At 35.9% G+C, this 24109-nt stretch overlaps 1 protein-coding gene across 6 annotated transcripts in view; it reads left to right on the top strand.

The window, feature by feature from the left end:
- Positions 1–24109, top strand: part of SUPT20H (SPT20 homolog, SAGA complex component) — a gene marked incomplete at its 3' end in the record, with an annotated part of 39648 nt that overhangs the window by 9516 nt on the left and 6023 nt on the right. For 3 of the 6 annotated variants that reach the window (XM_082859754.1, XM_082859753.1, XM_082859756.1), the window contains 18 exons: positions 339–468; positions 1474–1577; positions 3983–4099; positions 4222–4275; positions 6732–6871; positions 8686–8842; positions 8942–8998; positions 11498–11569; positions 12705–12862; positions 14580–14606; positions 15168–15200; positions 15751–15868; positions 16426–16528; positions 16662–16820; positions 18771–18840; positions 19390–19544; positions 21835–21890; positions 23781–23897. In XM_082859754.1, coding sequence (XP_082715880.1) covers positions 339–468; positions 1474–1577; positions 3983–4099; positions 4222–4275; positions 6732–6871; positions 8686–8842; positions 8942–8998; positions 11498–11569; positions 12705–12862; positions 14580–14606; positions 15168–15200; positions 15751–15868; positions 16426–16528; positions 16662–16820; positions 18771–18840; positions 19390–19544; positions 21835–21890; positions 23781–23897 — 1827 coding nt within the window. Of the gene's footprint in view, positions 1–338; positions 469–1473; positions 1578–3982; positions 4100–4221; positions 4276–6731; positions 6872–8685; positions 8843–8941; positions 8999–11497; positions 11570–12704; positions 12863–14579; positions 14607–15167; positions 15201–15750; positions 15869–16425; positions 16529–16661; positions 16832–18533; positions 18841–19389; positions 19545–21834; positions 21891–23780; positions 23898–24109 lie in introns of those variants that run through there. The other 3 variants (XM_082859758.1, XM_082859755.1, XM_082859757.1) reach the window with 3 other exon arrangements.

The following is a 24109-nucleotide window of genomic DNA, read 5'->3' as shown; positions in this document are numbered from 1 at the left end:
TTAAGTTTACACAGATGTGGAAAGACTATCAAAGATTAAGTCAGGGGCTTCCCTGGTGGCGCAGTGGTTGAGAGTCCGCCTGCCGATGCAGGGGACATGGGTTCGTGCCCTGGTCCAGGTAGATCCCACATGCCGCGGAGCGGCTGGGCCCGTGAGCCATGGCCACTGAGCCTGCGCGTCCGGAGCCTATGCACTGCAGTGGGAGAGGCCACAACAGTGAGAGGCCCACGTACCACAAAAAAAAAAAAAAAAAAGATTAACTCAGGTCTGATTTTTGTTAAATGATTGCATTCTTTGTTATGCTGGATTATTTTCATGAGCTCTGCCTCTTTTTAAAGCAGAAATTAAGAAGAAATGTGAACTTGTTAGAGAAGCTTGTTATGCAGGAGACATTGTCATGTTTAGTGGTCAACCTGTACCCAGGAAATGAGGGATATTCTCTGATGCTCAGGGGAAAAAATGGATCAGGTAAGAACTTCCAGAGGGCAGCAGCCACGAAAATCCCTCTGCTCGGTCGGATGTGCTGTCTTTTAGAAGTAGTTTCTTAACCTACTAAATGATCTGTCCTTCAGATCAGTGATGACTTGATAAAAGAAGACTTTGATTCCAAATTGTTTTCTTTATGATGTTTTGTTAGAATATTAGAAGTTACCTCTAGTGTGATTAGCCTTCTGGAATTTGAGAAGTATTCTGACTGAGGTCTTTGAAGTTAAATTATAAAAGACATAATTTTAAAATACTTGTCGAAGTTTCCTTTCGTTCTGTTGCTATTTATTTATTTAAGATAGCATCAGGTGTTTTAAGGTATGTTTTTCTTCTGTGCTTTGAATATACTTTGAGTCTGAAGCTTTCAAAGTTAAGCAGATTCACTGCCTTTTGAAATGTTTTCAACATTTTATTCCTATTAATGTGAATATGAAAATAGAGTTTTAAAATATAAATACTCTTAGATTTCACTAAAGAGGCATTTAAATTTTGATACAGTGATGAAACTATGAGTTCTACAAGGAACTTACCTAGTTAAGAATTTTTTCTTGTGGTGGTTGTTAATTGTAGAGAATTTTGTAGAGAATTTTGGTCTATAAGTAGTCATTTTTCAGAAGTGATACCAGATTACCCCTCTGACTTCCAGATTAGATTAAGCACTCTTCAAGGAACTTTTTAGTTAACAGATGTTGGAATTTTATCATATTCTGATTACTATACTGCTGGCTGTGATTTGTACTGTGATTGCTGTGCCAGACGTTTTTCCATAGTATGTTAGGTGTTTCTTCCTTTCTGCTCTAAAACTGTATACAGTTTATCAAGTTTTTTAGCAATATATAAGGTGATTTATTTTTAAGACTTAAATAAAGAAGGACTTTAGGAGAGCTTTTGGCTTTATTCTCTTTATTTTTTATCAGAAGTTACTTAAATGATTAGGCTTTTTGGTGAGACTGATCACTTTCTGAAATTTTATGTTTTAAAATTAAGATTCTGAGACCATTCGACTGCCTTATGAAGAAGGGGAATTACTTGAATACTTGGATGCAGAAGAATTACCTCCTATTTTGGTTGATCTCCTAGAAAAATCTCAGGTACAAAATTTTTCTCTTTAAAATGTCCTTAGATTTGCTAGATATATGTTGTTTTGTGATGAAGGGTATTTAGTTGTATTCTCACTAGTGCATGGAACATGAAATGAGACATTGTCCATAGCTATATGAAAATTGGTTTATTGTGGGATATTTATCCTTTAGGCTCTACTGAAATGTTTAGATTTAGTTGATTCTTCTAAAATTGTTATAACAATTAACTCATCCACTGGAAATCTCCCTATAGCTACAATCAGGAAATTATGAAAGAAACTGCTTACTTTCTTGGCTTTCCAGCCATACTATGGTAGTTTACTGAGGAAAAAGAAGCCATCAGATGGGAACTCCCATTTCCTCCCAGCATCCCTACATCTCTGTCCACACTTTCTGCCTGCCTTCCTGTTAAAATGGATGAAATAAGCTGTTCCTAAGGCATCTTCTCCACTTTATGTTCTGGATCCTTCTCCTGGTCTTGCAACTTTAACCCTCCTCTCTTCTATTATCTATTTTCCTCTCTCTAGTAGATAAAGAATATAAGCATACTGTACCATCTCTCAGCTTCTAAGAAAATCCTTTCCTGTTCTCATCTTAATTGGTGTTTTAGCAAAGTTCAGTGTAAATAACTACTTCCTCCTTGAAACACCCTTCTTTTGGCTTCTGAGACATCACCTTCCTGGTTTTTCTCTTCCCTCTAGTCTTTCAGTCTTTTTTGCTGTCATCTCTGTTCCCCCATAAATATGTTCAGGGTTCAGTCCTAGGGATTCTGTTCTTTAGTAACACCCTCTCCCTGGATGATCTCAAACAGCTTAATGAGTTTAAAAAATGACAGTTAATCCCTTGCTTATCTCTATCACAGTGACTATCCCACCAAGCTCCAAATATACATATTTACTGGGATATAGATTAGGTTCTTCAGACTTACCATGACAAAACAGAGCTTTTTATTTTTACCTCCCAAACCAGTTTTATTACCAGTCTTTCCAATCTGACAGATAACTATACTCTCACCTTTCACATTCAGTCCACCAGCAAGTGTCAGCTGTACCTTCAAAATATATGGTCATGACCTTCTATAGTTACCTTCCTGAACTTCCTGTTTTCATTCTAGAACCCTAGAAATCAGTTTTCCACAGACAACCAAATTAAGCTTACAAAACAAAAACAGAAAACAACAACAACACAGTTCCCTGTCTGAAGTTCTCCAGTGTCCCCTCAGTGTACAAAACCCCTGCCTTTCTGTTTGTCTTCACCTCCTGGTTCTCATCCCCACTCACTACACTCCAGCCGTCCGGGACTTCTTTCCATATTAAAACACACCGAGCTTATACCTGTCTTATTCATCTGCTCTTCCCTCTGCTCTTCTCATCTGTCCCAGATGTCTGGCCCTTTATTGTGATTCAGGTCTCAGCAGAAAATTACTCCCTCAGAGAGTTCTGTCTAAGCACACAGTCTAAATTAAGCCCCTCCCTATTTTATTTCCTCTGTAGCTTTCACTGTCTCAAGTTACCTTGTTTATTTGTTTACATGTTTATTGCCTGTCTTACCACACTGAGCAAGTATCTCACCACTTTATCTATGAAGCTTCTTGATAAAAATGACACACAGTTCACATTGTAGTGGCTCAGTAAATGTTGGTTAAAAAGCATGAGCATAATAATGACTGACAACATGGAGGTCACAGTACCCACTAAAAGTTCTGAATAGTGAAAACACACAATACCATAAGCGACTGTGGCAAGTGATAATTAGCAAGACTTGAGTGACAGATTCTTACCTTTGGACTTAGAAAAAGGATTAAAAAACAGTATCTTTAACAGAGATTATTATTTGAATTAATGTTAGCTTTCTTCCTCTTATTAGTAAAGCCTATCTTCTGGAAATTTTAGCAGAGCAAATATAGCAGTTGTATCTATAAGCTGAAACTCTGGCATGGTTATTGACAATTTATAATAATGACAGGGTTAGCAGAGTACAACAGTGAGCCAGTGAGTGTCAAGAAGAAAAGCAGGGACTTCCCGTCCTGGCGGTCCAGTGGTTGAGACTCCATACTCCCAGTGCAGGGGACGCAGGTTCGATCTCTGGTCAGGGAACCAAGATCCCGCAAGCCTCATGGCACGGCCAAAAAAAAAAGAACAGCGATACCAGTTATCTGTAACATTAACAGTATACAAATGCCAGATGTCATTCTATTACTAGCAAACAGTTAAACAGTGTTAAACTGCTTCTTGAGTCATGATGAACATAAACAGTTGCTTTTAAAGGGTTTATATGGTGGTAAATCCACCAAGGAATTCCATTTAAGAGTGTGTGAGTGGTCAGAAACATTACATAAGAATGTAAAGAACCTGAAACATTCAATATAGGCTTCTGAAAAATGACATCTACTTATATATTTTCACTCAAAACAGGTTAATATTTTTCACTGTGGATGTGTCATAGCAGAAATACGTGACTACAGGCAGTCCAGTAACATGAAATCTCCTGGTTACCAAAGTAGGCACATTCTCTTACGTCCAACAATGCAGGTAAGGAATGTTTAATTAAGAAGTATTATTTCAGATTTTATTTGGAGTTTTACTTATTAAATGTCTTCATATGTTTGTATACCTATACATTAATCTGTTTTTCTAACTTTTATTTCTTCTAGACTTTAATCTGTGATGTACATTCAATAACAAGTGATAACCATAAATGGACCCAGGTTAGTTCTGTTTTTTAATCCCAAACAGTAATATATAGGATGAAACAATATTTACTAAGTTAAGCAAAAGATATTTTCTGCTCATAATTCTATTTATGAGTAAAGTTTGGGATTGATTTATGAGCTTTAGAAGTTAAGGGTCTCTACAAAGATGCAGTAATCCTTCAAGGAACTAACAGTTCAGTCCCAGTTGCTTTTAGGGCGTAGTATAATAGGGTGAGGCTGACCTCACCCAATTGAAACATAGTTTTGTATCCCCTCTCAAACAGAATGTTTTGTTGTGGATACAAATAGATGCTGATATTCTGTCATCTAGGATTCTAAAGCAGACCTAGCTCGTCTTGTCTTTTTGCCATCCATACTGGTTGTAGCCCTAGGGGACGTCTCTTACCTGGAGACGTCTCTTATCCGGAGAATAGCCAGTTAGTCCTCCAGTGCTGGCTCAGTATATGTGAGGTGCCCACTCACAAGAGTGTTCACTTATTTCTCTGTTACTATAAAGAGGTATAGTTAAAGTAAAGAAAATATCAATAATGAGAATTATTCTAGCTGTGAAATATGATTATAAGTTAAGATTCAGTTCATCAGTAACTATCAAGTGTTGTATTGTAGTTTGGGCTGTAATCTTTTTGTTTACAAGAAGGTTAAAAGCTATTAAAAGAATATTCAAAAACAAACTCACTGGTCATCATTGGAGGTTCTTAGGGCATTGATTTCTTACTCTGAAGATTGGTAAATAATGGGAGAGACCAAAGCCTTTATTCTGCCTTTTCAAGGAAAATTCCTTAGAAAAATTTCAGCTAACAAGTGTAAAAGAAATGATAAACTTTTTAAAATGTCATCAACTTGGAAGTCTTAATGAATCTAGATGGCTGTATTTCTTAGATATGAAAAACCTATAGTCTGACTAAACTGTCTGGTGTAAAAGTGGGATAGTCAATCCTTGTGTTCCTCCTTGCGTGGCGGACGAGAAAGTATACAGTAGTACTGTTGAAGAGCTCTTGTTTAAAAAATAGAACCTTAATTTAAATCAAGCCTCTACATCTAACCAACAGTTTAAAAGTAATTTATGGAGTAAGAGAAACCATTAAATGACATGGATGAGGAAGCAACCAGCCAGACCCAGTTAAATGATACGCTGAGGAAGCAGTTGCTCAAATCCCAACAAATCAGTTTCATGAGAAAAGAAAAAAAGATGGGGGAAGAGGTGATCGTTACAGAATTTTTTTTTTTAAATGTTTGAGAGATAAAAACCGAATACAATGTGTAGGCCTTGTTTGAGTTCAAATTCAAACAAACCAACTAAGAATACACTTTTGAGATAATGGGAATTTATCTAGACTGGATATTAGAGGTCCTTAGCAGTTAGCAATGCGTCCTGCAGGATTTTTCAGATGAAATAATACAACATCGAAAAATGTATTTAAAATTACTCCAGGAAAACAAAGAAAAACAAAAAAAAAAAAAGAGGGGCGGTTGTTAAATAAAATAGGGTGTTGGTACGTGGGTGTCATTATATTTCTGTTTTATGTATTTTTGAAAATTTCCATAATAAGTTGAATAGACCTAGTGAAAGAAGCAATGTTTCTTTTTTCTTTTTTTTTTTTTTCTTTTTTCTTTTTTGCGGTACGCGGCCCTCTCACTGTTGTGGCCTCTCCCATTGTGGAGCACAGGCTCTGGATGCACAGGCTCATGGGCCCAGCTGCTCCGCGGCATGTGGGATCTTCCCGGACCGGGGCACGAACCCATGTCCCCTGCATCAGCAGGCGGACTCTCAACCACTGCACCACCAGGGAAGCCCACAATGTTTCTTTTTTGAAAAAATTTTTATTCAGCAGTAATTAATTGATTCATTTGACTTTTAAAAAATTGAGTTAATAGCCATTAAAATATTTCAGAGTTTAAGCAAAAAAAGAAAAATAGGATTCAGTAAAGTAAGTTAAATGATACTGGTAAAAATCCTGTATAAACTTTGGAATTGGTGTATATAGTTTATACAGTATTAGTGGAGTCATTTTTATTCTTGTAATGAAGTTAAGCTGAGTATAGAATGGGACTGTTATCTCAATTAGTGAAAGTGCTGTCATCTATCTTGGTCCTGTAAGCTTTGTGGGGACAGAGGATTTTATCTGTTTTCTTCATGATTTATCCACCCCCCGCCCCGCCCCCGGTCTAGAACAGTGTCTTCCACATTGTAGGTGCTTAGTAAATATTTGTTGGGCTAATGGATAGGCAGTCTTATAATTTGACCACTTTGTACCAATTACTGAATTTCCATTAGTAGTTTCATTATGCTGTCAAGTTTCTAAAGTTTACACATTTAGTTTGGAACTTGAAATACTGTATTTTACTGTACTCCTTAGCGGAAATATTCCAAGGAATATCTCTAGATTAAGTGATATGTATGATTTGAAAATCTTAAATCTGGTATTGATGTATGCTCTTACATATTTCAGGAAGACAAACTTCTGCTTGAGAGCCAACTGATTCTAGCTACAGCTGAACCACTGTGTCTTGATCCTTCTATAGCTGTAACCTGCACTGCAAACAGGCTGCTCTATAACAAGCAAAAGATGAACACGCGCCCAATGAAACGGTAATTACCTTTGTGGAAGGATAAACCAAAAGAGAACTAGAGCGGTAGCTCTAAATTTTGCCATTTATAGTATCTTTTCCCTTTAAAGAATAAATGTGCTCTGATTTTTTTTTTTTAATATGTATTTGTTTATTTATTTGGTAGTCCTGGGTCTTAGTTGCGGCTCGCTGGCTCCTTGGTTGCGGCTCACCAGCTGCTTAGTTGCAACACGTGGGCTCCTTAGTTGTGGCATGCGAACTCTTGGTTGCAGGATGCATGTGGGATCTAGTTTCCTGACCAGGGATCATACCCGGGCCCCCTGCATTGGGAGTGTGGAGTCTTAATCACTGTGCCACCAGGGAAGTCCCTGATTTTTTAAAATTGGATTTTTAATTGTCTTTTAATACTTTTATTGTGTAAGAATTAGGATTTTTTTAATATGTACTCTGCTTTATATTGAAGTGATGCATTTTCTGCATTCTTTTGAAGAACAAACTACCTATAAATTCAGAGTTTGTTCACAAAAAGATAGAAAGAAATTCTGAGAAGAGACAGGTATGAGCAGAAAGAATAATTTATCACTTTCTAATACCAGTTTAATTTTTGTTAATATTACCTTTAAAGATACAATTTATAATTTCTTTTAGAGATCTGGGAAAATGATCACAGTTTGAGAAGTCAGTTTCTAACTAAATGCCTTTTTATAACATGTTAATTTGTCTTAGAATGTTTTAGCTATCTCTTCTAGTTAATAAAGTAAAAGAATGCATATTAATTCAGACTGCAGTTAAGAATGCATATTAATTTGGTCTGCAGTTATAGTAGGCTCATCATTAAGTTATCTTTGCATAATTGTTTGAGTTGCCCACTTTGGATCTTCTTCAAGTTTGAAGGGGCTGAAATAACCTACCCATTTTCTAAATTCCCTGCTTTACTACGGAAATAATATATTCTGGGGAAAAGGTGCAGCTTTGGAAATAGTGAAATAAGTCCATATAGTATCCATTAGCAGTCCTATAAAGTCTCCTAGTATCTCTGTCCACATCTCTCCACGCCCACTGCCAGTGCCTTAAGCCAGGCCACCATCATCTTCATCTTGACTTCTGCAATAAAATCCTTCCTAACTGGTCTTCCTACTTCACCTTCGCTTGCTTCTGGTCTGTTCGCCATATAAGCAAACCACAGTAATGTTTTGAAAACCTCAAAGCCGACCATGCCACCACTTGCTTAAATTCCTCGAAAACCATCCCATTGTACTTCACATTCAGTCTAAACGCATTATCATTCATCTGCAAGGCCCCTGCCTTGCTCTTTGACCTCATCTCCCATTGTGTGGACCCTGATGCTCTAGTCCTCCCTTCATTTTTCTGTTTTAAAAATAAGCCAACTTTGTTTCTGCCTTAGCACCTTTTAAAATTCTCTCTCTCTGCTTCAACTGTTCCTTCCCTGATCTTTCCACAGCTTGTTCCTTCTTGTCATGTCTCAGCTCACGCATCATTTCTTCAGAGTCCTTCCCTTCCCTAATGTTGCCCTCTCTATCACGTATTCACCACAGTACCCTGGTTTTTCTCCTACTGCTTATTGTTATCTGGAATGATCTGACCTGTTTACTTGTATATGTGTGTCTTCACTTCTGGACTGTCAGCTACGTGGTAGCAGGAATTTCGTTAGTCTTGTCCATTTTTATTTCACCAGTGCCTAGAACATTCCTTGGCAAGTGACAGTGTTCTACAGATATTTGTGATTTAATTACACATTTAACACCTAATTTAAACCATGTTTTTTCTGAGTTTCTTGTATTAGCTTTGTGTATTTCTAATCTCTTAATATTTCAGGTGTTTCAAGAGATATTCCAGGTCCTCTCTGAATCGGCAGCAGGATCTGTCTCATTGTCCACCTCCTCCTCAGCTAAAATTACTTGATTTCTTACAAAAAAGAAAGGAAAGAAAAGCAGGTCAGCATTATGACCTCAAAATTTCTAAAGCAGGAAACGTAAGTATATATTTTTAAATGAAGCTTATTATTATACCAAATGCCTTGCCTTATTTTCAGTGTTCAGTGTATTTATTTATACTCTTTTTAATTTTTTAGTGTGTGGATATGTGGAAACGGAGTCCCTGTAATTTGGCCATACCTTCTGAAGTGGATGTAAGTCAGTGCATGAATTGCACGTCCTTTCATGTAAGGTTCCTAAGTTTGACTAATAGTAGTTTAAACTTTGGGAAAACAAAGACTCTTACTACTTCTTTTTTTATTTTATTGAATGAAAGATTCTTTAAATTCTGTAGTGCTTTACAGTTTTCAGAAGTTTCACACATGTGATTTTATATAATCCCATAATAACCCTTTTTTCCCCATTACCCCTATATTGCCCCTCCCCCCTTCCTTTTCCCCACTGGTAACCACTAGTTCATTCTCTCTGTGCTAAGACTCTTCTTAAGTCAGCTGCTCATTTTCAGAAGCTATTTTATTTTCACATTAACTTGTCTAAAAATGTAACTCCTTAATATAGGTCTATGTTTAGAGCAGGAATAATAACCAAAGTATTTCAAAATGTGTAAAAAGATGTACGTATTACATAATATGCATAAAATGACTGATTTTTTTCATAATATTTCATCATAATTTCCTGATAATGCTTTTCTTACTGGCTAAATTTAAAAATTAATAATACTGGAGCAGCAGCCAAGATTAGGAACCTTGGGTGGTATTCTTTGCTGGCCCATGAAACACATGAACTATAAATGAGCAAAGACAGGAAAGAGATCTTTTGATGGGAGGTTCCATATTTCTTTTGTTTCCCCATTTCTCCTATTTTTATTATTCACTCAATTCTTTAGAATTGGTCAGTTATTTTAGCAGATGTTTGCTCTGTGCACCCTTACCAGGCTAGCACATGTATAATTCTTATTACCTTTGATTTTTAAAAAATTGTCAGAAGCATCAGAAGTACACTGTATATACAGCTCAAGAGAGTAAGCCACATTATCTTTCAGTAACTTATGCGCCCCTCAAGGAACGTGGCCTGAGAAGAGAGATTTAGTGTAAATACCAAAGTGTGGGATTTGGCTTCGGAGGGCAGTCTGGATATCTAAAGCAGGGCTTCCGAAACCTTAACGTACATAAGAATCAAATGGGTTGCTTGTTAAAATGCAGGTTCCAGTTCAACAAGTCTGGGCTAGGACCTGAGATCCTGCAATACTGAAAAGCTCCTAGGTTGGTGGCACTGGAGTCCACAGACCACGCCTTGAGTAGCAAAGCCCTAATAAAAAGTGTCTTAGCCTAACTCGATCAGTTGAAGCATCTAGGATACCAGTTAAACATACACACTTAAACCCTCATTTCAGACCTGCTTACTGAATTAGGTCTCCAGGGGAGGGATATGGGAATCTGAATTTTTACCAGATGCCCAAGTGAATCTGTTACTCTTAGAATCATGGTTACCAGGAAGATGAGAACTTTTGGTTCACACAGACTGGTAGGAGATACATGGAATATATGGTTCAAGTCTGACTAGAAAATGGGAAAGATTTACAAAAATTTTTACCAATTCTAATGTAACTTCCCTAGTCTCTTCCTAGTTTTGTCCACACTGTTACATGACAGTTCCTGTTCCATTAGAGACCCAGCCAAAGGAAATGACCCAGATCCTGGTCCTAATCACCTCGCTGACATCCCAGTTTTCCTAAAAGTCAAATGTAATATAACCTTATGGAGCATAAAGAAGAGGCACTGTCCAAAACAGCAGCTGTGTTTATTACATTTATTTAATGGCAAAAGAGATTCTAATTTCATTTTATTTATAAAACCAGTTGGTCTAATTAAATATATATCAGGAGAATTTTAAACTACTTAAGCATAAGTAGTTGGTGTTATTAGCGATTCAAGAATTTTTGTGCTAAAAAGTATAGTAACTGAAAGTGGGGTCTGGCTGCTCACCACTTAAAAGACAGTAAAGAGGCCAGTTTGGTGGAAAGTTAAGTTTGCTTTATTTTAGATGCCAGCAGCTGTGGGGGAGAGCAGATGCCTGTCCAAAGGCCGACTACCGCTCCTGACAATCAGGGAGCAAGAGCTTCTATACACAGAGGGAGGGGGCTACATGCAGAAACAGTACAGTCAGCTCTGACAGTCGTCTTGAAATTGGTCATCAGTGGTCTGACCAGCATCTCGATTGTTTTAGGGACAGTTAATCTTCACTTCTAGGGTCAGTTTGTTCCCATTTCTTTGAGGCTAGTTCTCGGAATCGTGGCAGCTTATGGCATGGCTACAGCCTGGTCGTCATGTAGTTGACTCCTTCCACCTGGTGGGGTTACAGTATCTACAAGACAGCTCACAGGATAGGGCTCAGAGTATTATCTATAGCCCTTGAGGAGGAACTAAAGGGCCTTGACTTTGCTCCATTACTAACCTATTATTATTTGGTCTTCTTAACTGTTTTCCTTTGTTTCTGCATTTTCTCACTTCTCTGATTAAACTTATTCTTCGGCTAAAGTTTTTCCACAGACAAAAGCAGGGGGATGGGGCGGGGGTTGGGTTGGGGAAGGGTCCTGCCCCGTTTCAGTGTATTGTATTAAGTTATTTAGGTTTTTCTCTTTGGTCATAATACTGATTTCATTATATCTGATGTCTCTTGATTTGATTGCTTAGGTGGAAAAATATGCCAAAGTGGAAAAATTTATCAAATCTGATGACTCACAACCAACAATCTGGCCAGCCCATGTAAGTAACCATTGCAGTCTCCCATTTCTAATGATGCTGTTTCTAATCTGGGATCTGAATTTATTAGACATATAAAGTACAGTAGCCTTTATTTTGGTATCTTCTTTTGTTTGTTTTTTTAAGAACTTTCTGGGAGTTCAGTGAATTAAAAAAGGGAACAACAATTTAGTTTTGTTTTTCATAAGATGCGGTTTCCATTCTAAGGACAATTTTAATGCATAACTGCATTTTTACTTTTGTTTTGGTCCCCTGTTGGTAGTTGTGATTTGTTTTCTGTTTCAAATTAATAATTAAGTTATTCTAAGGATATCTTTAAAGAGAAATGTTTTGTGTATGTTTCTCTAATTGCAGTGACTTCTTAAAGGCATATTTAATTATGTGGCATAATTAATAGGCATAATTAATTATGAATCTAGGAGTGAAATGAGAGTTGTTTTTTTTTTTAATTTCTTTTTGGCTGTGTCGGGTCTTAGTTGGCAACACGCGGGATCTTTGTTGTGGCGTGAAGGATCTCTCGTTGCAGCACACGGGCTTCTCTCTAGTTGCGGCATGCGGGTTTTCTCGCTCTAGTTATGGTGCGTGGGTTCTGTAGTTAGAGCGCGTGGGCTCTGTAGTTTGCAGCATGCAGGCTCAGTAGTTGTGGCGTGCAGGTTTAGTTGCCCCGTGACATGTAGGATCTTAGTTCCCCAACCAGGGATCAAACCCGCATTCCCTGCATTGGAAGGCGGATTTTTTACCACAGGACCACCAGGGAAGTCCCATGAGAGATACTTGGTATGTGCAATAGCAAAAAGACTAATGACAAATGGAAACAGGTTTGCTTTTGAAAGTTTTATCCTTTTAGTATTTAATATTTGCATTCATATGTTCAGTATATGAAATTCTGACATTTCACTAGGGCTTTGTTAACTAAATATCCCGTTGAAACTCTTGTTCCCAGAGTACCATGTTGAAAAAAGAATCCTGAGCTTCTTTCCCTTAGGCTTTTTTCTCTTAAATAGGTCTAAGGACTATGTCCCATGTGTCTTTTTATTGCAAGATGTAAGTTAGTGTGTCATTTACTCCTGATTTGTGTTAATTCTGACTATGTATTTACTGGAGAAGGTATTTATTTGGGATGTTCGGTCTTTTTCAGGATGTAAAAGATGACTATATATTTGAATGTGAAGCTGGTAATCCATATCAGAAAACAAAGCTGACCATTTTGCAGTCACTTGGTGATCCACTTTACTATGGTAAAATACAGCCATGTAAAGAAGACGAAGAGAGTGACAGTCAGATGTCTCCATCCCAGTGAGTTTTGTTAAATACAGGCAGTTGACAAAATAAGCCATCAGAATGTATGTAGCAACTACTGATGAACTATTAATGAATAAAAGTTTCCCTGTTTTGTTAGTTAAATACTCCAGTTAGATTTGGCAGCAGACCTAAGTAAACTTAAATTGTAGTTACCTTGCTGTCCAAGAGTTCTTTAAAATAATAATTTCTTTAAAAAACAAAACCAAAAAAACCTGTGCTGTAAATTCTTCTTATATTTGCTTTGAAAGATATGCCCGTCATATCCCTCTTGGTATATTTATGTGTTGCCACTTACGACTTTTACCTTTCTGTGAGCATGAAGTGCTTCCGGGCAATAATTTGTTTAAATGGGAAGCAAGCTCACTGTAAATTAAATGTAAAAGCTGTTAAAAATGCTTGATATTTCAGCACTGCCTGTAAGGACACAGACTCAGTGCTTAATGTAGTTACTGGCTCTAGAAATACATATATAGTTGTCCCTTGGTATCCACAGGGGATTGGTTCCAGGACCCCCTTGGATACCAAAATCTGCAGATGCTCAAGTCTCATATCAAAATGGTGTAGTATTTTCAACCTCTGTACATCCCTCCCTTGTACTTTTATCTGGGTTACTTACAATACCTAATACAGTGTAAATGCTATGTAAATAAGTAATAAATACAATTTAAATGTTACGTAAATAGTTTAGTTGCCAGCCCGTGGCAAATTCAAGTTTTGCTTTTTGGGACTTTTCTGGAATATTTTCCCCCCAAGTATTTTCATTCCATGGTGGTTGAATCTGGGGATGCAGAATCTGCAAATATAGAGGGCCAACTGAAGTTGATATTCCTAAACTTACGGGTTACATGTATTTACTACAAGGTACCAGTATTTAGTTTTGTTTTCCTTGTTAGTTTTATTATTAGTTCTGCTTTTTAATAAAGTCGATGCTGTTTTGAAAAGAAGGAAAAATAAAGAGAACCTCAGCAGAAAAAAGTAGGGGCCAGCTCTATGTTAAATCCTTACAAAATACTAATTGAAACTATGGCAGAAAAATGGATTTTAAAGAGTAACCTCACCAATACCTAAGTAAAAGTCAATGGGAGGAAACAGCAGTCAGGGAATCAATCCTCAGCTTATTTTTTCACATTAACAGTTTTTATTTTTGTATGCTAAGTAGAAAAATCAGATATTTCGATTAGCTGTATTTTGCAGTCTTCCCTTTAAAGATACACGTTGGGGGCTTCCCTGGTGGCGCAGTGGTTGGGGGTCCGCCTGCCGATGCAGGGGACACGGGTTCGTGCCCCGGTCCGGGAGGATCCCACATGCCGCGGAGCGGCCGCTGAGCCTGCGCGTCCGGAGCCTGTGCTCCGCAACGGGAGAGGCCACAGCAGTGAGAGGCCCGCTTACACCAAAAAAGGAAAAAAAAAAAAAAAAAAGATACACGTTGGTCATTTTAAATAGTTACTAACTTTTCTCAAACACAAGGGCATATGTTCTCTCATTAAAAAAAAAAATTGTTCAAAAGGCCAACTGATTAGATTTGTTTGACAAGAAGAGAATTGAATTTTTTGCCTTTTACATCAGGACGTTGCTGCAGAAATGCTGCATGGTTTATTACCTTCTAGTCCTTCTCCCATATTCATAAATTACTTGATTTAATAGCTATGAAGTCAAAGTTTGAGCTGCATTAACCAAGTTTTTTCTTTTTTTTTTACATTTTATATTTCAGCTTCTCCACAGATGATCATTCAAATTGGTAATTAAAAAATAAACAAACTCACTATTTTAATACGTTAAGAAATCATATAAATGTCAAACTCTTTTAAGACTTGATAAAGGCTTTTTATTTAAATTGGCGATAAACCATCTTCCTTGTCTAAAATATATTCTAAGGGCCTGCTATGTAGACATTAATAATGTCTTCCAAAATCAAAGTTTAAAGTGAGAGGAAGGCCAAAGGCCTTGTACATGGTAGTTCAGTGAATATTGCTGTAGGACAGACACTTGTGAGGGTGTTAGCACTTGGTAACTTTCAGCCCAGATTTTGTTTTGAAACATAGGTTTTCTGCCAAAGTAAATCTCCTTTAAATTAAGTCAGCCAACTTATTCACAGAATTATTTTGTAATGCATGCAGAACTTGGTCATTGCTTCCTATTTTTTAATGTATTTTAAAATTTGTGTTTTCATGATATCTTGGTAGATTTTAATTCAGTTTATAAAATTACTGTCACTAAAATATGGAAGTCTTCAAAAGTAATCTCAGGGCTCCTTAAAACAAGTCTATCTAATACTTTTCTTTTTTAAAAAACAATTTAGGTTCATTATTGGATCAAAGACTGATGCTGAGAGGTAAAAATATTTGCATCTTTATTTGTGATCTGGATGGATTCTTGTAGGGTAGAGACTACTCCATTCGAAGTCAAAGCTTTGATTTTAATTATGCCTAGGTATTACTAGGATTTTTAAATAGAATTAGGAAAATAACAACTAAAAGGATAATGTTTAAAATGTAGCTTTATTTTAAATAAGAGAACTTAGATATATCTACAGTAGCTAAGGAAAATGATTTCTAGGTAACAGTTTAATCAGAATATAAGTAAGAGTCAATGGGTAGTTCTTTTGGCTACTTATTGGTGAAATAATCCCTGTATTTCTGTATTAGAGACAAGATACCTCAAGTATCTTTAGATTGTTAATTAGCAAAATGTTTTCAGCATTAGCTTGTCATTGAAAATATTAGAAGAATGTGCTTTTATCGAAGATAAATTGTCTAATTTTAATTTTTGTGTTATTTTTGATAGAACTTGTTTCATTAACAGTTACTATTCATTTCCTATGTAGTAAATTTAGGTTTAAAATAGTTAGCTAATCATTACCTGTTTTCTCCCTAATATTTCAGAGTAGTCAGTCAGTACCAGGAACTGGTCCAGAACGAAGCCAAGTGTCCAGTGAAGATGTCACATAGCTCCAGTGGCTCAGCGAGCTTGAGTCAGCCTTCTCCAGGGAAGGAAACAGAAGTGTGTTTGCTTAGCTTTTTTTGTGCTGTTACTTTTTTCTGCCTAATTGTTCTCAAGGAATCTGAGAAATGTTAAGGACTGTTTGATGAGGGATAGGGGTATTGTTTAGTTTTGTTTTTACTTTTGATTTTCTTTTTATTACTTAAGTTTTTATGATGGAAACTTTCAAATGTACACAGAGGTAGAGCAAAAAGTGTGATGAACATCTGTGTATACTGATCACCCACCTGGCGTCAACAGTTACTATTTTTCTGGAGACGATTTAAGGGTGAAGCTTTGCTGTCATCTTACTCTGCTCTTCTCCCTCAAACTTTCTCTCTACCTTATTACTCAGAAATCTTTCCTTCATCCTGTGTATACTGTAAGTTATCTCATGGATCTCCTTATGTGGAATTACATTTTTTTGAAACACCTCTAATACCCAATCTATAAACATTAAACGTACATTGCAGTTTTTTAAACTGTGTTTTCATCCAGGAGTTATAATAGTGTTACTAATTTGTGAATTTCTGATTTGACCTTAATTTTAATGAGTATGCTTAATGTCACTGTCTTAGCAGCCGGAGACCCTGTCAGTTCAGTCTTCAGTGTTGGGGAAGGGAGTAAAACATCGACCTCCACCCATCAAACTTCCCTCAAGCTCAGGAAATAGTTCCTCAGGTATTACATTCCTTAGTTTTTTGTAATCTAGAGTAAGAAACAACAGATGATCGTAATCCATTTACTCATATTTTGATTTACTCAGAATTTTAAATTGTAAATCTAGGAAACAACGTGTATATTTTTCTTCTAGGTAACTATTTTACACCACAGCAGGTCAGCAGCTTTCTTAAATCTCCAACTCCTCCTCCTGCTTCTAAGCCACCAAGTCTTTCTCGGAAGTCATCCATGGATCTCAATCAAGTTAGCATGCTTTCTCCAGCTGCCCTGTCACCTGCCAGTTCATCACAAAGTGAGTCATAACTTAAATTCTTCATTAACTCTTCGTAAGCTTTTGCATTAGTGTTTCTTAAGATGGCTCTTTTTGACCAGTGAAATAGTGAAATCTGAATGTACTGTCTACCCAAAATGTAATTTTTTGAGAAGCTTCGTGCCAATCTCTTGTTGACTGTATGTATTACATGTTTATTGTAATTGTATTTGTTTTTCTGTATTTATGTATGCACCTCGTGTATACCTTTCTTATAGACTTGTAACCTACACATCTCCTGAAAAAAATAATGTGGTAGTTAAATGTGGCAATGAGTCCAAATTATTTTTTATTCCAGTGTACCCTTGGGCATTTTACATTTTATGTAAACTATGCAGCTGATATGGAAAAAAAGTCATAAGAGTTGTTGCTGCAGTCTTATCTTTGTAAATGTAAGAAGCCAACTAGTTCCAAGGTGGTGATACAGTAAACTGAAAGCCGATTTTTCAATAACACTCTTACACTCTTACAAATTGTTATCAGTTAGTAAAATGTGGGATGATCATAAAGCATCTGAAAATATTAAAATGTAATTTTTACTACTGAATACTTTTTTTTTTTTTAACATCAAGAAGAGTTATTCAAGAATTCTAGCGTTAGTTTGGGAGAATTTCTTCAAATTAGTAAATATCTGAGATATTTAGGTACCAACTTGCAAAAAAGCATTCCAGTTTTTTAGATTTTTTAATAAATAACTAATGTGTGCTGAAAGTTTTAGTACACTGCACAGTGACAGGGTGGTCTTTGCATTAGATGTAAACATCTTCATCTTGATAGCTCAAAAGGTGTAATTTTTCTGCCTTCTTGTTTTGCACAAAGAAAAATTTATAAATTTCCTGAAAGTCTTATTCACACTTCTTATGTTGTGGGTATGGATTATGTTAATCTACTGCACACAGTTGTTACTTTAAGTAAGGGTTGAGTGACAGCTTCTGGACATTCACATTTCTTTCCTTTCTTTCTGCAGGACATGAAAGCTAAAAAAGAAAACACCTCAAGAGCTTTTGGTTTTATTTTTTTGGTTTTTGTTTTTTGTTTTTGTTTTTTTAAAAAAAGTTGATAAACTGTGCATACTTCATTCACAACAGATTTTCTATACATTCTACATTTAAACAGAAGTACACAGTTACTGTTAAAGATGCAGTATTATCTCTCAAATATTTGCTTCATTACTGTGTTTTGTAAAATTTGTGAGGATAAACTTGATGTGTTAGGAATTAAATATGTATATCTAGGTGCCAAATATGATTGTAAATCATATGTAATTTATTAAATATGTTCAGAGTTTATCTCAGACTGTTAACAGAAAATAAGCAATATTTCTAAGTGAAGTCCTAAATTAGTGAAATCGTAAATAACAAAAATTAATTTGAAGTCCTTTTAAACTTTATAGGCCAAAGGTAGCATGTAGGAAACTAACTTTTAAATGGGTATTGTGGTAGAATACAAACGTATATTTTTACTGTTACTGTAATAGCATCTCTGATGGGATTTGTAGGTGATATACTGCATCCTTAATTGTAATTGAGTGTAGCAACACTCATGTATCATGTGTAGAAATTAACACTTGCAGTTAACTGCTTTAAAAAAAACTGGAACAAATTGTCAGTGCTAAATAAGATTCCATTAACCTTATTTTAAAAAGGACTGGCCATTTATAACAAACTAGCAATTTTTATTTTTCTCAATGAGCAGGATCTGGAACTCCTAAGCCATCTACTCCTACACCAACCCCTTCATCGACCCCACACCCTCCTGATGCTCAGAGCTCAACTCCTATTACCCCTTCAGCTACCCCTACTCCCCAAGATTCAGGCTTCACCCCTCAGCCCACTTTGTTAACTCAGTTTGCTCAGCAGCAAAGGTCTCTGAGCCAGGCAATGCCTGTAACGACCATTCCTCTTTCCACCATGGTAACATCTATAACTACAGGAACCACGGCCACCCAAGTCATGGCAAACTCTGCTGGACTTAACTTCATCAATGTAGTGGGCTCTGTTTGGTAAGTTTGCATTGATGCCCTGATTTTTTTTTTTAAGATACTGTAAGCAATCTAAAGAAGTTCTTATTTGTGAAATTAAGAACAGATTGCATATTATTGAAATTGAAGGAAAATAGTTTCTATGTGGATAGAAGCTATCTCAACAAGTATGCTTTAATTTTAGGTGATTAATCTATTACATGCACTAATGATACTACACATTGACAGTGGCTTAGATTTTCCTGTTTATCCTCTGTTTTACCATCTTTTAATCCATTGATTAGGACATTACTCTTCCAAATTATATTTTAAATATATAGTACTTGATAAATATTCAGTAAATATACAGTACTTGATAAATATATAGTACTTAATTGATAAATATACAGTACTTAATTTTTGCCAACCTTGCTTTCACTTTCTAGCAAAAAAATGAAACTAAGCCTCCAAATTGACATTTAAGACAAATATCTGTGTTTGTTTAGTGGTTTGTTTTTTAATCCAAGGAATTATGTGGCTGATTTTCCCTTTTATAGTGCTAGTTTAATGCTCTGTCTTATTCTCCTGCAGTGGAGCTCAAGCTTTGATGAGTGGTTCAAACCCTATGCTGGGCTGTAACACTGGTGCCATAACTCCTGCAGGAATAAACTTGAGTGGCCTTCTACCCTCAGGAGGTCTGCTACCAAATGCATTGCCCAGTGCAATGCAGGCAGCTTCTCAAGCAGGTCAGAATATTAGAAATAATAACCTCTAATAAAATTAAAGTCCATGCTTATGTAAAAATGCCATTTTAATGATATTATTTAACATCCTTATTTTATGAAGTATTATGTCGGAAATATTTCCTTTCAAAAGCTTTAAGAGTTCTGGTATTTGAATTAAAAACCCATCTAGCTATGAACTTCTCTGTGAGGAAACTTGGTAAGCCTGTAAGCCTCTGCAAATTTTATCTTTACCTTCCAAAGATTATTATAAAAGTAACTTTTATAATTGTCAGTGTAGTCCTGTCCCAGGTAAAAGAAATGTATTTTGAAAACATATATGAGCAAATAAAGCAACACAGCATGGCATTTAAAAGCCTCAGTTCTGGAGCCAGACTGCCTGATGTGAATCCTGCTTGTGCAGCTTACTCTGTGTAATCATGACAGAGTTACCTTTGTGCCTCACTTTCTTCATAAATGTGGATAATAATAATACTTTACCTCAGAGTTGTGAGGATTGAATGAATAAATACAGATGAGATGCTTAAACTATGCTTGAGATGTGATAAACATTCAAAAATATTTGCTGTCATCATCATTAGTAGTAGTTTTCTTGCAGTAGTAGTAATAATTATAATTACATATACTGAAAAAGAGTTTTAACAACTTGTGCGTTTTTTTTTTTTAATTTACTAATTATTTGGTTGCATCAGGTCTTAGTTGCAGCAGGCGGGCCCCTTAGTTCTGGCATGCAAACTCTTAGTTGAAGCATGCATGTGGGATCTAGTTCCTGGACCAGGGATTGAACCCAGGCGCGGAGTCTTAACCACTGCGCCACCTGGGAAGTCCTGACTTGCACCATTTTTTAATGCTCTTTAAGAGAATGTATTATATCTCAGAACAGTTCGATTTCTTACTACTGAGAAAAAAATTAACAGGAAAAGTAAACTCAGCATAGTAAGAAAAACTTATCTGAAACTTTCTATGAGTTAAGAGAAAGAGAACCCAAAGAATATAATTTAAACATGTTAATATATTGCTGTGATTTTCTAATTCTAGCTCATATTCTTATTTTAATATGTATAAATATGCTCTAGTGACAGAAGCCCTGGAAATGGAATCAGTGTTGAATTTAGGATTTTATATTTACCTATAATTCTACCAGTTACTTGTGGCTCCAAATGCTAACTGTGGGGTCTGAAAGCAGTCACTTAATTTTTCCACTTTAGCCTGAGTTTCATCTGTTCTAAAATGGCAGTGAAAATTTCTAAATTCATTTGGTACTTATGAGAAATAAATGAAGTGATATGAAAGTGCCTTTAGAAAGCTATAAAGCATTATACAGATGTCATCCACCTTTAAAGGGAGTTATGTCTTTTTTTTTTTTCATGAGAATCCTGGAGGGAATATCAGTATTGTCACATTTTTATCTGATTATGCATTTTCCATTTCTTATACAAGACTTTCATACTGTCATCTGTGCATTATTTTTTCTGTATCTTTTTTGGTACAATTATCTGCTTAGAGGACTATATACATTTTTAACTAGTGTTCGAATTGGTATATTTAGTGAGGAAAATATATACAATACATACTTTGAGACTGGGATCAGCAAACTATAACCCACATCTAAGCTAAGAATAGTTTTACATTTTTTAAAGTTTGTTTTTTTAAAAAAAGACAAGAGAAAGAGTATATGAGAGTCTCTGCGTGGCCCATAAAGCCTACTGGAAGAGTTTGCCAACCCCTGTTTTATGATGTGCTCCATGTTGTGTCACAGATTTTGGGGAATAAGTTCAGAATTAACAGAGCATCGTTTCCTGACTTTCAGCTTGATCCTTACACACAAAATTCAACAGCGTTCTTTAGCATTATTAATATTAGCATTTGTACTTTAAAAAATGGCACAGGGCACACTGCTTCTCAGAGATAGGGTTATTATCATATGCTGTTTAGCACTGAGGAATATAAATAGATGCCAGTCCCTGAAATGTATTTGCACAACAGTGATAGTTTTATTATATTTATGGTGTTTGCATACTGCTAGATTACTTTTCCAACCAACAGTCAAAATAGTTATAAAGAAGTCTCAGTTTCTGAAATACAGATTATAGTGTACATCTGGTGCTCACATCTTTGGTATTGATGAAAATAGGGGGTTTTTTGCTTACAAGAAATTTTTAAAGTATAGAAAATAAGCACATCTGTGCAGGAAGTACTTAAAGTATTATATTTTTATATACTAAAGTATAAAATACTTTCAAGTATAATAAAGTTGTAATTCCCTGTTTTAACCATGAGTTTTATTTAATAGGTGTTCCATTTGGTTTAAAAAATACTTCAAGTCTCAGGCCCTTAAACCTACTCCAGGTAAACCTGAAACACTGCTTTTTATTAAAGTTTTTATAGTTTTTGTTTGTTTGTTTGTTTTTAACCATGTAAGTTTGTACATATCAGCATTTGAAGTTTTGAGGTTGTCCAGAATCTTCTAAGGGTGTGGTTACCTTTGCATGTTCAAGTAGATAAGGGGAAAGAATTGGTATCCTATGTACTGCACTTTCATCCGCTCTGGCACCACTGCCAAGTCAAGAACTAGTTCCAGAGGGGAGAGTTGACAACTGCCAAGGAAAATAACTTGCCTACAATAGTAGCAGCAGGTATACTTAGAAATAATTTCTCTCTTAACAGACTTTTTATGTATGCATGTAGGTATTGCTGTTTGCTTATAGTAGATTTTTTGTGTGAATAGAAATTTTTAAAATTAGGTATGTGTGTTCTTTTCCTGAGGAGAGTGTGACTTCGTGGCACAGTGCCAGGCACCTAGTAGTCAGTCAATAAATGTTTGTTAGATTACAGTTTGTGTCTAGTAGTGAGGCTTTTCTTAACACATTTTATCAATGTTAACATATAAAGAGAGATTGTAGGTAAAGAATTTAGTACATGTTGTGAACTTATAATATTCTGAGTGTTATGCTAGGTCCTTTAAGGATGGAGTTCAGTATTAAACTACTAGGTTGGAAAATGGATGGGATTATCTACAGAGAATTTTTAGAAAAGGTAGACATAAATATAAAGACTTGGAGACAAAGAATGGCAGAGCTATGGATTATTGGGAAATAACAAACAGATCAACCCAACCTGATACTCAGAAGTAATAAATCAGGAAATACATTTAGAACTAAATCTTAAAACTTATTTCCTGTCACAATACGCAAACAGTGTCAGTATTTACAGACTAATTGCAGAATGATCTAATTGTGTTATGGACACATTGGTTTATTTAGCCGACTTTCCTGCATTTTGCTGTAGGAATTTCTACAAGGATCAGTCTCAGTGTTAAGAGGAGTGGGATTCCTTAATAGCACTGATAATAAGGATTAAGGGCAAAGCCACCTTATAAATTATATTTTGCAACATTTATTACTGTCTACCTAATTGAGGAAGGAACATTTGACCTGTGCTTTGTCCAGGTTTACCTAACAGTGAGCTATGCTGGGTATAGAGCTTTTGACCCGAGACACCTTTTTTGACTATAAAGACCTAAGAGTTCTGTATTTGATATTTGCTTGGACTTTCCCACAAAACTTCAAAGTGCTTTTAACTTAGACTCCTGTAGAATAAGATGGAAAAACCATTTGTTTCCTGATGCATTTGGAATGCATAGTTTTAGTTTTTAGTGTGGAGTTTTCTGGATGATGCTTTTTTAAAAGTTTTTTTTTTAATTAATTTATTCAGAATGACAGAGCAAGTAATGTCTCCAAACTAAATATGGACATCTAATGCATTTTCTTTTCAGCTTTGGAATTCCTAGCTATGTTATATAAAAATCCATGCATTTCTGGTTTAGGGCAAAGCTAGACCAAATTTAGGGAGACAAGTTTTCTTAATATATATCTGATTATCACTAGCTTCTTGTTTATACTTCCAAATGCATTTAATGCTGTTTTGTGTTGATGTATAAAAGGAGTTAAATAAAAGCAGTGTGTGTATTTGGATAGCTAACTATTAACTTGAAGCAGAAAGACTTACATTGGAGATTACTAACATATTTGAGAGCCAAAGTAACAGCACTTAAAAATTGTGTTTAAAGCGATTGTTCCTTTTTTTTAAGGGCAGGAATCTTGTTTTGTTTCCATTTTTGCTCACCTGTTTCCTCAGTCCCTGGAAGAATGCCTGACACATAGTGAATGCTCCAGAAATGCTTGTAGAATAAAGAAATTTAGTCTGAAATCGGCTAATTAATTCTTGCTTACTTAATAGCTTCCAGGTGGCTCGCTCATTTTTAACACACTGCAGCAGCAGCAGCAGCTTTCTCAGTTTACACCACAGCAACCTCAGCAACCCACAACTTCTGTTCCTCAACAGCCAGGGGAGCAGGTATGTCCTTTCTACCTTCCATATGCTTTGTATCATAGAATTATAACCTTTTTTGGTATATGCCAAGCATATTTCAAGTGTTTTTATTTAGATTGTTTGAACCAACTTTTCATGTGCGGTTTTTCTTCATTAACAGTAGCAGCTATCAGTTATTGGGTGCCTATTTCTAATTCTCACAACCGCCATACTTGAATAGATGATGTCACTTCCAT

This window comes from Leucopleurus acutus (assembly GCF_964270905.1).
Source record: "Leucopleurus acutus genome assembly, chromosome: 18".
Taxonomy (NCBI): Eukaryota; Metazoa; Chordata; class Mammalia; order Artiodactyla; family Delphinidae; genus Leucopleurus; species Leucopleurus acutus.
Note: the sequence above shows the minus strand (reverse complement) of the source record. Positions and strands in the feature narration are given on the sequence as shown.